The sequence below is a fragment of the Bactrocera dorsalis genome, chromosome 2 (assembly GCF_023373825.1).
Source record: "Bactrocera dorsalis isolate Fly_Bdor chromosome 2, ASM2337382v1, whole genome shotgun sequence".
Classification (NCBI taxonomy): Eukaryota; Metazoa; Arthropoda; class Insecta; order Diptera; family Tephritidae; genus Bactrocera; species Bactrocera dorsalis.
In genome coordinates, this window is record NC_064304.1 from 72486548 (window position 1) to 72499199 (window position 12652).

The 12652-nt window shown below is 41.3% G+C and overlaps 2 protein-coding genes across 10 annotated transcripts in view; both read right to left on the bottom strand.

The window, feature by feature from the left end:
* LOC125776627 (uncharacterized) overlaps positions 1-12652 on the bottom strand; it is a 518523-nt gene that overhangs the window by 464876 nt on the left and 40995 nt on the right. The window lies entirely within an intron of this gene.
* LOC115066219 (hemicentin-2-like) overlaps positions 1-12652 on the bottom strand; it is a 469188-nt gene that overhangs the window by 327475 nt on the left and 129061 nt on the right. For all 9 annotated transcript variants that reach the window (XR_007421871.1, XR_007421874.1, XR_007421873.1 and 6 more), the window contains exon 8: positions 10234-10364. Coding sequence is in view for 5 of the 9 variants with exons in the window: in XM_049449924.1 (XP_049305881.1) it covers positions 10234-10364 (131 nt within the window). In the remaining 4 variants the exon portion in view is untranslated. The remainder of the gene's footprint in view (positions 1-10233; positions 10365-12652) is intronic.

Here is a 12652-nt window from a genome sequence, read left to right on the forward strand (position 1 = left end):
GATTTTGCGGTAGCAGAGAGTGAGCAGCGATCCAGATTTTGCGGTAGCAAAGAGTAAGCAGCGATCCATATTTTGCGGTAGCAAAGAGTAAGCAGCGGAGCGGAGCAGTTCAGCGTATGTATGTGTAGAGTAAGCATATAACAGGTATGTGTTAAACATTAACTAATTGTAATCTATTGGTAAAGTTATCGATAATATTGTATGAATTTTTTTTTTTGTATCGATACCCTATAATTAAACTCGCAAACAAACTTCAAAATATGTAATGGAATTTATATTCTAAAATTTGTATTATTATTAGAATTGTAAATCAAATTGTAATTTAATTCAAATGAGCTTTGAATTAAACAAAATTGAACTAAGTTTCAAAAAGATAAATTGTGAAAATTAATTGTCTTAAATTTAAATTTAAATCATAAGAATTAATTCTGTATTCAAGTTGTTATATGAAAGAAAAATTGTTAACGTATACTTTAAAGTTTACTTTTACTTATTATATATTAAATAGCTCAATTGTATTCTGAATTATATACCATTTGCATTTGATAACAGTTGACATGGATAGGCAACAGATTTTTTTATTGACAGTGAACGGGTTAAAGGAAAAATTGTTGGCACTGGGTTTATCGACAAATGGCCGTAAAGCCACGTTACAGGACAGACTTTGTGAGCATTTTGGACTGACTGTAGATGCTGAAGAGGACAGCTCGGACAGTGAAACAAGCTCAGTGCAAAACAACATGTTACCGGCGATGGGGTCCGGGTCTCCAGTCTTCACCCTACGCGATCTTGAGGAATCTCTTACAACTTTTAGTGGTACGGGGCAACACGCAGTCGAGGAGTGGCTCGATGAGTTTGAATCAAACGCCATGGCAGTTCGTTGGGGAGATTTACAAAAGTTTATATACGGGAAACAATTATTGAAAGGTGCCGCGAAAATTTTCGTTCGCAGTCAACGGGACATAACTAGTTGGAGTGCACTTAAACAATGTTTGCAAAAAGAATTTGGAGTAGTAACATCGTCAATCGAAGTGCATCGGGCACTTAGGAATCGGCGAAAGCGCCCAAACGAAGATTATCGCGAATATCTGTATAGTCTTATGGACTTAGGTAGGCCAATAAAGCTAGACGAAAGAAGTCTCATCGAATATTTTGTAGAGGGAATTCCAGATTCCAGACCAAACAAAGCTAACTTGTATCAGGCTAGTTCGATAGAAGAATTAAAAGCTCAGATCCTTGTTTATGAAAAAGTTCGCTCGGGGCGTCAACCCAATGTGAGTACATTTCAAAACAAGCGTGAAGACAATAATTCTGTGACTAAAGATCAGGGACCCAATAGGAAAATTTGTTAACAAACAGCAATGACTATCCAAGTGTTTTGGGTGTAATCAGCCAGGGCATCGTATTGCAGAGTGCCCAAAGAAGACAACGGAGGTAAAAAGCGAGGGGACAAGGGTAAATACGCTTGAAATGATGCGTATGGCGTCCCTTGGCAGCGTAGTTTACAAAGAATTAATTCTGGTTGCGATCTATGCCTCATGCGTTACGATGTGTTTATGAAGTTAGGAAGGATTGATTTGTCCAATGATATAAATCACCTTCGTGGAATAGGAAACAGTATACTTACAACTATTGGCAGTTTCATAATCAAAGTTAGCGTAGATGGAGTCAAAGTGGATATCAATTTCCATGTTGTGCGTGAACGCGACCTTATTTACGAGCCAATAATCGGGAATAGTGTATAGAAACAGGTTGACTTGGTTATAAAGGAAGGCGAGGTAGAATTTAAAGCAAAGGTGAAGGAAACGAAAAATGAAGGTAAAATAGAAGTTCTTAATGAGTTCGAAGATATGTGTATGGCCGCGTAAGTAATGTCAGGAAAAACTTTACAGGTAGATTTGTCGCATCTCAGAGGAGAACAAGAAAAGGCAATAGAAGCCATTGTTTGTGATTACTCGCCTAGTAAGCAGCATGATTCCCCGGTTTCTATGAAAATTTGTTTGACGGATGATACACCGGTATTCCAAGGGCCAAGACGAATGTCGTACTCCGATAAGTGCATTGTCGATAAACAGATTGCAGAATGGATGGAGCAAGGCATAATCCAACCTAACGTCTCCGAGTATGCATCGCCGATCGTATTGGTGGGGAAAAAAGACGGAACCAAACGTCTGTGTTGCGACTACCGACGTTTGAACGAGAAAATCATGAGGGATAATTTTCCAATGCCACTCATAGATGACGTTATAGAGAGATTACAAGGCGCAAAAGTATTTACAACGTTAGATTTACGGAATGGGTTTTTCCATGTGCCGATAGAAGCAGGTTAAAATTTCTCCTGCTAAGCTGGCAGTGGTGAAACGGGACCATCTCGACCGAGTTAGCCAAAAATATTTTTACGATCTCCGCGCCGTGAACCTTCTCTATGATAGACGTTCTCTGTTATAAATCATATACGTAGTTTTATAACTATATTTTACTTATTTACCTTACCGTCAATGAAGACGCAAAATTTCTTTAGTTAATTTCACTAAAATATCACACATTTAGACCAACCTAAACGGTTCGAAATAGGTGGAATGCTATTAACATAAAACGATACTTTCTGAGTTTCATTAACGTAACATTACCATTAGAATTAGAAAATCATTATATTACGTATTTAAAATACAGGCAAACTGTTATCGGGAAGGCTGTGTTCCGAATTTCTGTCATATATTTCACAGAATGGCAAATATTTAAATATAAATAATAAAAGTTCACAATAAAAACTGAGATCTACATTTTCGATATCGAGCATAAGGGGGCACTATTTGTTCAAGGTTTCATTCCGATTCAATTATTGGTTATCGATTTTTATACTGAATAGTCAAAGAATCAGAATTAATTTAAAAGTATTTGTTATGCAAAATAGTCGTGGCTTTTAAATAAACATAGGTGGTAAAGTAGGTACCGAGCTCATGGCCCTATTTTGACTCTGGCTTGTATTTATAGACTTAACGCACATTTAGCTCTTTTTCTTTTGTAACAAATATATTATGGAGGTGGGCGGTATTATAATTCGATTTCACCCATATTTACAGTTTCATAAGAAGCGCTGAAAAGATATGTCCTGAGTAAGTTTCGTTGACTTAGATTAAGTAGTTGAGAGATATACCGGTAAACATTAAACCTAATAAAGGCCACGCCCACGTTGTCGAAATGTTCAGCGGCAGCAAGGAGAATGCTGCAATCTTCCGGGAGGAATTAAAGGTGGTCAGAGGGAACCCTTGACCCTCAAAGTGTGAGAGCGCCAGATGGCATCATGAGTTTCATAAGCTCCTCAGATGGCAGTTTAAGTTTCCTTCGCAAGTGAGATTGGGGAGATCTTAAAACATTGTATCGACGCCGAAAATTGCAGGCTAATCTCTTAAGGAAAAGTCTCCTACATTTGTGACTGCATGTCCGCAATCGCACCTCTAATGTCAGACTGGTGGATTTTTGGTGATCACTCCTTCTCCGACCACATGTACATCGTGTTCAGTCCAGCCTAGAATGTCTCATAGAAACCTTAAAACTGCCAACAGGGAAACACAACTGGAACTTTTAGACGTACCGGGCGTGCACACATTGTTTACCAGTAACGCGGTAGGAGGATGAGAGTGTGGAGAGCTCCTGTCCGTTAGAAACACCGAATGGCAGAGGGAAATCCCTATTGTAGACAATAGAGCTCGAGAAATTCAGGGCATCTTTGTCACAATTATTCATAAGACCTGCCGGAACGTGTGAACTGACGATTTCGCAGTATGTAAAACCGAACTCCTAAATACAAGCGCCCATCTTTTTTAGAATCGTCAGCCACATTTTCAGTCTTGACGATCATGGCAGCCAGTTGATTGCTTATGCACGTTGTTGCCCTTACGGTCAAAGGAAAGTTTTTGAGTACCGTGTACGAGCTGACGCAAGGGTATCTTAGCGTTGTAACAAATTGGACAGCGGTAAGTGACCTTTCTATTAATACAAATAAAATTGAGATGGATTTATTAAATAGGAGATACAGCAAAGTATTAAGTCCTCGTCCTAGATAGATAGCTTCCAAGAAAGCCTGATATCGAAGAGAGAAGCCATTGGCAAAAGGCTCAACGACACTGTAGTCAAGTCCGTTCCATAGAGCTTTTGTGTGGTGGTGGGCTCTAGAAAACACACACTTGCAAGGAATCTTGCGACCGCTCAACGAACGGCGCTCACTGAATGCCATTTTGAGAGCGTTTACGTTTGGTTAAAGAATGCCCGTTTGGGAAATCAAGGCTTAAACACTTGGATACCTTCAGACATCTAGCTGTGTAGTTTTGAGTGAAGTGGAAGTGTTTTTTGCGCTCTTGGATTATTCGCGGAATAATCCCAGGTGTACCTAAACTATTTGCTCACTGAGGTATGGTCTCTGAAAATATCAAGCTATGTGCGATTTACTGAGTGGCATAATAAGCCTATGTAACCAAGCCGAGAAACCGGAGAAAAAAATTTTGGTTGAGAGAGCAACAAGCTATCTCATATGTATTTTTAAAGACCTGAATATCCCAAAGGATGGAGTCATGTGTAGAAGTTCACGCAAGTGAGGAAAGTTCTCTGATTGCCATTCACTTGGGAGTGGCCAGAAACGATTCTTTTACATGTGACTCAAGCAGCTCACGACTTCCGGTCTTTGACCAAGTATCCTCTGGGTAGCCTAAGAACATCCGTTTGAAGGCGAGCTAACGTGAGAAGGCGAAACATCCCCTGCATAGGGTTGTGCGCTTGGTTTGGGACCTGCCACGTAAAAAAACACCCCCAATGAAAATCAACTATAAGCCTCGGATGAGAAACCCCCCTTTCGATGACGACCATGGCAAACGAAATAAGGACTACGATTTGAGGGCATGCACCCGGAATGTCCGGTCCCTTAACTGGGAAGGTGCCGCTGCCCAGCTGGTTGATGTCCTTGTGAAAATAAAGGCTGACATCACCCACGATGGACGGGACAAGGACAGAGACGAGTAGGTCCTTGTGACATCTACTACAGTGGCCATATAAAGGAGCGCAAGTTTGGTGTTGGATTCGTGGTGGGAGAGAGACTCCGTCGCCGAGTACTATCATTCACTCCGGAGAATGAACGTCTAGCCACAATCCGCATCAAAGCGAGGTTCTTCAACATATCGCTGATTTGCGCCCACGCCCCGACGGAAGAGAAGGACGATGTGACCAAAGATGCTTTTATGAGTGCTTGGAGCGCACTTATGAGAGATGCCCCCGCCACGATGTCAAAATCGTGCTTGGCGACTTCAACGCCAGAGTGGGCAAAGAAGGTATCTCTGGCACTACGGTCGGTAAATTCAGCCTCCACTAGGAAACATCCCCAAATGGGTTGAGGCTGATCGACTTCGCCGGGGCCCGAAATATGGTTATCTGTAGTACTAGATTCCAGCATAAGAAGATACATCAAGCTACCTGGCTGTCTCCGGATCGAAAAACTACCAACCAGATCGATCATGTTGTGATAGACGGAAGACACGTTTCCAGTGTTTTAGATGTGCGTGCGCTCCGAGGTCCTAACATCGACTCGGACCACTATATTGTTGCAGCCAAAATTCGCACCCGCCTCTGTGCAGCAAAAAACGCACGCCAACAAACACAAGGAAGGTTCGACGTCGAGAAGCTGCAATCACAACAGACAGCCGAACGATTTTCTATGCCCAGAGCATACTTAAATTATGGAGGGAACACTTCTCCAAAGCTGCTGTATGGCAGTGATAGCACAACACCGGGAGAAGGCGAACCCGATACCCTAATCGATGACGATGGAGCAGGCGTTCCATTGCCCGACCATGAAGAAGTTCGAATAGCAATTGCCCGCCTGAAGAAGAACAAAGCGGCAGGGGCCGATGGATTACCGGCCGAGCTATTCAAATACGGCGGCGAAGAGCTGATAAGGTGCATGCATCAGCTTCTTTGCAAAATATGGTCGGACGAAAGTATGCCCAACGATTGGAATTTAAGTGTGCTATGCCCAATCCATAAAAAAGGAGACCCCACAATCTGCGCCAACTACCGTGGGATTAGCCTCCTCAACATCGCATATAAGGTTCTATCGAGCGTATTGTGTGAAAGATTAAAGCCCACCGTCAACAAACTGATTGGACCTTATCAGTGTGGCTTCAGACCTGGTAAATCAACAACCGACCAGATATTCACCATGCGCCAAATCTTGGAAAAGACCCGTGAAAGGAGAATCGACACTCACCACCTATTCGTCGATTTCAAAGCTGCTTTCGACAGCACGAAAAGGAGCTGCCTTTATGCCGCGATGTCTGAATTTGGTATCCTCGCAAAATTAATACGGCTGTGTAAACTGACGTTGAGCAACACGAAAAGCTCCGTCAGGATCGGGAAGAACCTCTCCGAGCCGTTCGATACCAAACGAGGTTTCAGACAAGGCGACTCCCTATCGTGCGACTTCTTCAATCTGCTGCTGGAGAAAATTATTCGAGCTGCAGAACTTAATCGAGCAGGTACAATCTTTTATAAGAGTGTACAGCTGCTGGCGTATGCCGATGATATTGATATCATCGGTCTCAACACCCGCGCCGTTAGTTCTGCTTTCTCCAGACTGAACAAGGAAGCAACGCAGATGGGTCTGGCAGTGAACGAGGGCAAGACGAAATATCTCCTGTCATCAAACAAACAGTCGTCGCACTCGCGACTTGGCACTCACGTCACTGTTGACAGTCATAACTTTGAAGTTGTAGATAATTTCGTCTATTTAGGAACCAGTATTAACACCACCAACAGTGTCAGCCTGGAAATCCAACGCAGGATTACTCTTGCCAACAGGTGCTACTTCGGACTGAGTAGGCAATTGAAAAGTAAAGTCCTCTCTCGACGAACAAAAGCCAAACTCTATAAGTCGCTCATAATTCCCGTCCTGCTATATGGTGCAGAGGCTTGGACGATGACAACAACCGATGAGTCGACGTTGCGAGTTTTCGAGAGAAAAGTTCTGCGGAAGATTTATGGTCCTTTGCGCGTTGGCCACGGCGAATATCGCATTCGATGGAACGATGAGCTGTACGAGATATACGACGACATTGACGTAGTTCAGCGAATTAAAAGACAGCGGCTACGCTGGCTAGGTCATGTTGTCCGGATGGATGAAAGCACTCCGGCTCTGAAAGTATTCGACGCAGTACCCGCCGCGGGAAGCAGAGGAAGAGGAAGACTTCCACTCCGTTGGAAGGACCAAGTGGAAAAGGACCTGGCTTCGCTTGGAATATCCAATTGGCGCCACGTAGCGAAGAGAAGAAACGACTGGCGCGCTATTGTTGACTCGGCTATCATCGCGTAAGCGGTGTCTACGCCAGTAAAGAAGAAGAAGAATATCCCAAAGCGGCTGCGAGAAGCCTCGAGCTAACCCCCCCCCCACGAAAAAAACCGAAAAAAGCTACTGAAAATGTGCAACAAATGACAAGAGAACTCACGAAAGTAATACAGGAAAATATTACGGGTCAACACAGCGCAAGTGAAAAATTGGTGGATGTTGTGAAAAAAAAGAAACCGATTCAGAAGAAAATAAGAACGAAACCGGACGCCATCATGATAACCAAAAAGGAGGGTGCGTCATATGCTGATATTCTCCGGAAGATAAAGAGCGACAGCCTTTTTGAAGATTTGGGATCAAACGTGACCCATATATGGAAGACGATGAAAGGATCGCGTTGCAAAATCAGGCAGACAAGAGAGCTGAGTCATTTCAAAGCGTCTTAGAGGAAGCGGTCGGTGAAATGGCGCTGATACAGCCAAAAACCCATAACGTTACAATAGTGTGTAAGGACTAAGATGAAATTACAACACCGGGAAAAATCTGTGAGGCATTAAAAAAAGAGTATAGGATCCAAAACCTGGAGAAATCAAGTGTCAAAAGCATAAGAAAAACCCGGATTGGCACACAAATAGCTCTAATTTGTCTGCGCGCTCAGAAAGCTAAAGCTGCACCAAAATTGGGCAAAGTTAAGAGAGGGTGGTCTATCTGTCGTATCCGAGAATATTCACCAATTACCCGATGTTTTAGGTGTTTTCAACTGGGTCATAGGCACATAAATGTGTTAGTCAGATTGACCGGTCTGCCCTTTGTACACGTTGCAGGGCACGTGGCAAAGGTGTGCAAAAATGTCACGAGCTGTATGCCTTGCAAAGGAGAGCTCTGCGTCTTAAGTATGGCCTATCGGTAAAAATGATGAAAACAATGAAACAATTAAAAACATAGATGTCGCCTTACTAAGCGAGCAATATAGATAGCATTCAGAAAGCATTTGGAGTAAAGATAGAAGTGCCAAGGCAGCAATATGGGCCTGCAACGAACGAGCTTCCTCATCGTGCTCCAAAGAAGTCCATAACGGATCTAAATGGGCGAAAATACAAGGAATATAGTTTGTAAGCTGCTATGCTCGTCCTAGCGCAACAATTAGCGAATTTGAAGATTTTCTCCTGGAGCTGTCTCTAGAGAGCAGAAACAAATAACCAATAATAATAGTGGGTGATTTTAACAAATGTCTACTGCTTGGGGTAGCAGAATTACAAATCACCGTGGTCACCTCAGAGAAGCATTTAAATGCTAAACAAAGGTCCTGAAGTCTGCCATTATCCGTATCAGCGAGATCCTGTTTCGAAAATCTCTGTGTAGAAGCAAACATAGACCCGAACGGCATAAAAAATTTCTATGTCGAAGTTCAAAAATAAGTCGCAGCAACCTAAGAACGCATCAATTATTAATAATGTTGTCGTTTTGTTTATAAACAAAACGAAGCTACGGAGCCACCCCTATAAGTCACAGAAGACCATTTATTGATATCTAAATAAAGCTCTTAAAGGAGCCGTAACTCTTAGACCCAGTTTATTTGTTGACATGTACAATGCGTGTATTTTAGAAAAGGTGTTCCCGATCCGTGGAAGATACAGCGTCTGGTTCTAATCCTAAAGCCAAAAAGCCGTGATGGTCTTTGCATTCGACACGATTGGGAAAGTGTACGAAAGAATTGTGAGAAACCGCTTGGAGTTGGCAATCCAAAAAGCCGGCGGATTATCAAAGAAACAATACGGTTTTATAAAAAAAGAGGTCCACTATTGACGCACTAAGTGAAGTAGTTGATACTGCGAAATCTGCAATTAGTGAGAAAAGATGGTAAGATGGTACAAAAAAATACTGCGCGCTAATAACCCTGGATGTGAAAGTGGGCAAATATAATAAAAGCTGATAAACATTATAGTGAGTTACTTTCAAAATAGGAGATTGCTATTCGATACGGACGAGGGCACTCAGAGCTACATTATCTCCTGTGGAGTACCGCGAAGCTCGATTTTAGGTTCGCTGCTGTGGAACCTGATGTACGACGGGGTGTTAAGAATACCGCAATCAAAAAATGTGAAAACAGTCGCATATGCGGTTGACCTCATAGTGGTAGCAGTAGCGAAACATGTGGATGATCTCCGGATGAAATGCAATGACAGCATAAATGGTTTACGTCGATGGTTTCCTACTAAGAGTCTACCCCACAGAAGAATGTCAGATTACTTCACAACCACAGATAAAGTACCTTGGTGTGATAGTGGACTCAAGGCTCAAAATTCAAGGAACACGGTATGTAAAGCAAATAAAATCTATGTATAATGCTTTATCTATAATGATGGCGAATAAAGGCTGTGTGCGTTCCAGCCGACGATGTTTAATAGGTAAGGTAATGAGTTCAGTTATACTAAATGGGGCTCCAATATGGATACAGGCGTAGACATAAAATCCTATCCTAGACCAATCAACATGCAGTGCGCATAGGCTTTCTGCAATATGCGTGTAAGTGCTTACCCAACCATATCAAATGACGCTGCTGAGGTATTAGCCAGTATGGCACAGAATGACATCCAGAGGAGAGAATCGAAAGCATCGCAATGTGGATGCTTCCCACTGCTAAAAAAACAAAACTTTAGACATCTCACTAAACTGTAATAGAAATTAATCGCCTGTGCAAATTTTGTGTTGGCCACAAGGGGCTTAGCTATCTTATAATATCGAACGCAGTTCTATTTTTTATAGATTCACAAAGAACTGCATATAGCAGTCCAAGTCCGATCTCTGGATCAGCCATCGAACTTAACAAAACCTATCTTGAATAAAAGTTTGAATGACAGTTAAAATCTATACAAGGCATTCGAGAATTCTTATGTACATACGTTATGACGCCAATCAACTCTGTAAACGAATGGGTGTGCATTTATTACACAGTCAAAATAGACATCTGCCCCTTCTCTAATAGTATTTTGCTTTAAAGATGTTCCAAGTCGTATTTGAACTTCCGGAATATCTGTAATGAAATAAAAAAAAATATATTATTTATAAAAGCTGAATATTGTAATAGGATTACTACATGACGTAGGCAACACTAAGTGTTGCCAGGTGCAATCTGACATTTCCATTGGAAAGTTTGACATTTTTTAGCATAACATCACTCAGAACGTTTTGTCATTTAATCGTGAATTGTTTTATTTACAGAGAATTAAAAAATGCATCTCGGCCAAACAATGGAATGAACTCGTGAACATTTTCGTGCGAACATTTTTCACAACTTTCGACGTGGATTATCACGACAAGAGTGCATCGATGAACTAAAATCTTTGTATGGCTATGAAGCACCATTCTATAGCACTGTGAAAAACTGTTACAACGAATTCAATCGTGGCCGACGCTCGCTCAAAGACGAATTTCGTGAAGGTCATCGAAAAACAGCCGTTGTGCCAGAAAACATCGATGCCGTACATAAACTGATAATGCAAGACCGTCATGTAACATACCTTCAGATAGAGGCATGCCTATGCATTTCTCCCACCAGCATACATTCGATATTGCATGAACACCTGGCCGTAAAAAATGTTTGCTATCGTTGGATTCCGCACAATTTGACAGTCGCTCAAAAAAAGGCTCGTGTGGATTGGTGTAAAGAAATGCTGAAAAAATACGATCGCAGTGCTTCAAAAGACGTTTATAAGATCGTCACAGGTGACGAATCATGGATCTATGCGTATGAGCCCGAAACAAAACAGCAATCGACCGTGTGGGTCTTCCAAGACGAGCCAAATCCAACGAAAAAAAAAAAACATTTTCGTTGATAAATATGCCTATTTTCATTATTAGGCCAGAAATATATATAGCAGCCCTCGTAATGTAAAATAAACCAAAAAAGTAAAACAGGGTAAGTTCGGTTGCAACCGAGCATTTTATACTCTTGCAACTTGCAAGAATCAAAGCAAGGGAAATACCTTAAGATGTAAAACGTCAACCCGAGGATCGGAATCTAAGCAATTTTACGTATATAAGTATATTTTTGTTAGAAAAATTAAACTCATTATACAATATGTATATGGAAGTTTTTATCTGTTTTTGTCAACCTGTTAATATGTCGCATACAAAAAAAATGTTTCCTGTGATTCACCATCAACACGCGTATAGAGTAAATTCAGCTGGATATCATATATTTTTTACTGGTGGCTAGGTCAAGTCAATAGGGCTAAAATTTAATTTATTTTAGGCAGAAGAATGCACTGTTATGAGTAAAACACGCTTTATAATTTTCATTGAGATAATTCAAATTATGATCGATATATTATATCATGTATTAGGTATATCAGGGCTCAGGGAAATACTGCCCGATTCAAAACATTTTTTAAACACCGAGACACTTTTGTAACAGTACCGTTATTTATACGTCCCAACGAAATCGTAAACAGTTTAATGAGGCCACTGTGTTCGTGTAACATTTGCTCTCTTTTCGTTGTATTGAAGATAGCACAACGCCGATTTACTTCATCATGTGAATCTCCTAGAAAGTAAATTTGGAGATATTTGTGTTCTTGATCTGGATACGGCAACAGCGATCCAGCGAGATGAAAACTTTGCCAATGAACCTGTATAATTGGAGGAAAGCTCTGTTGTTTCTGTCGAATATTGTTTGGCAAAAATACCTTAAACGTTGGATTGCAGTTTTGTTCATTTACAATTTCACCGCCAAACGACGTCATTTGAAAACAATCGTTGTACATTTTAGTGTGCTTTAAGAAATGGCTCGAGTGAGGAGATTAACCGTAAAGCAGCTGGAACAATGGCTGTGGTGGTGGAAGCAATTCTGGCAACTTAACCTTTCCCCCAGCGCAACATAACCCTGGCGGTTCATTTTTAAATTTGACTGAATTGCAATATTGACAAACTACTGACATCTGACCGATTTGAACAGATGCGCTATATTGAATATTCTAACTGGTGCGTGCTATTCTCCAGCAGTCTATTTCGTGGTGATACCCTCTCAATAACACTTTCCCTTTGACGTGCTCTGCTATTCCGTATTCACCTTGCGGCCTGGGAACTCCGAGAAGTGTTACCATACGTACTGATTCTTGGCATCGTAACAAATATCTAATTGTAAATGATCATTCATTTGCATAAAGTTCATATAAGGTTTTACGAACCAATAACTTGCCTTTGAAAACTCCAAAAATGAATGAATTATACTAAGGAAGCAGATCAATTGAATGATAAATTCCAATGTACATAAATCGGTATTCACCAACACGCTAAATCACTTTCGCTAAATAACTCACT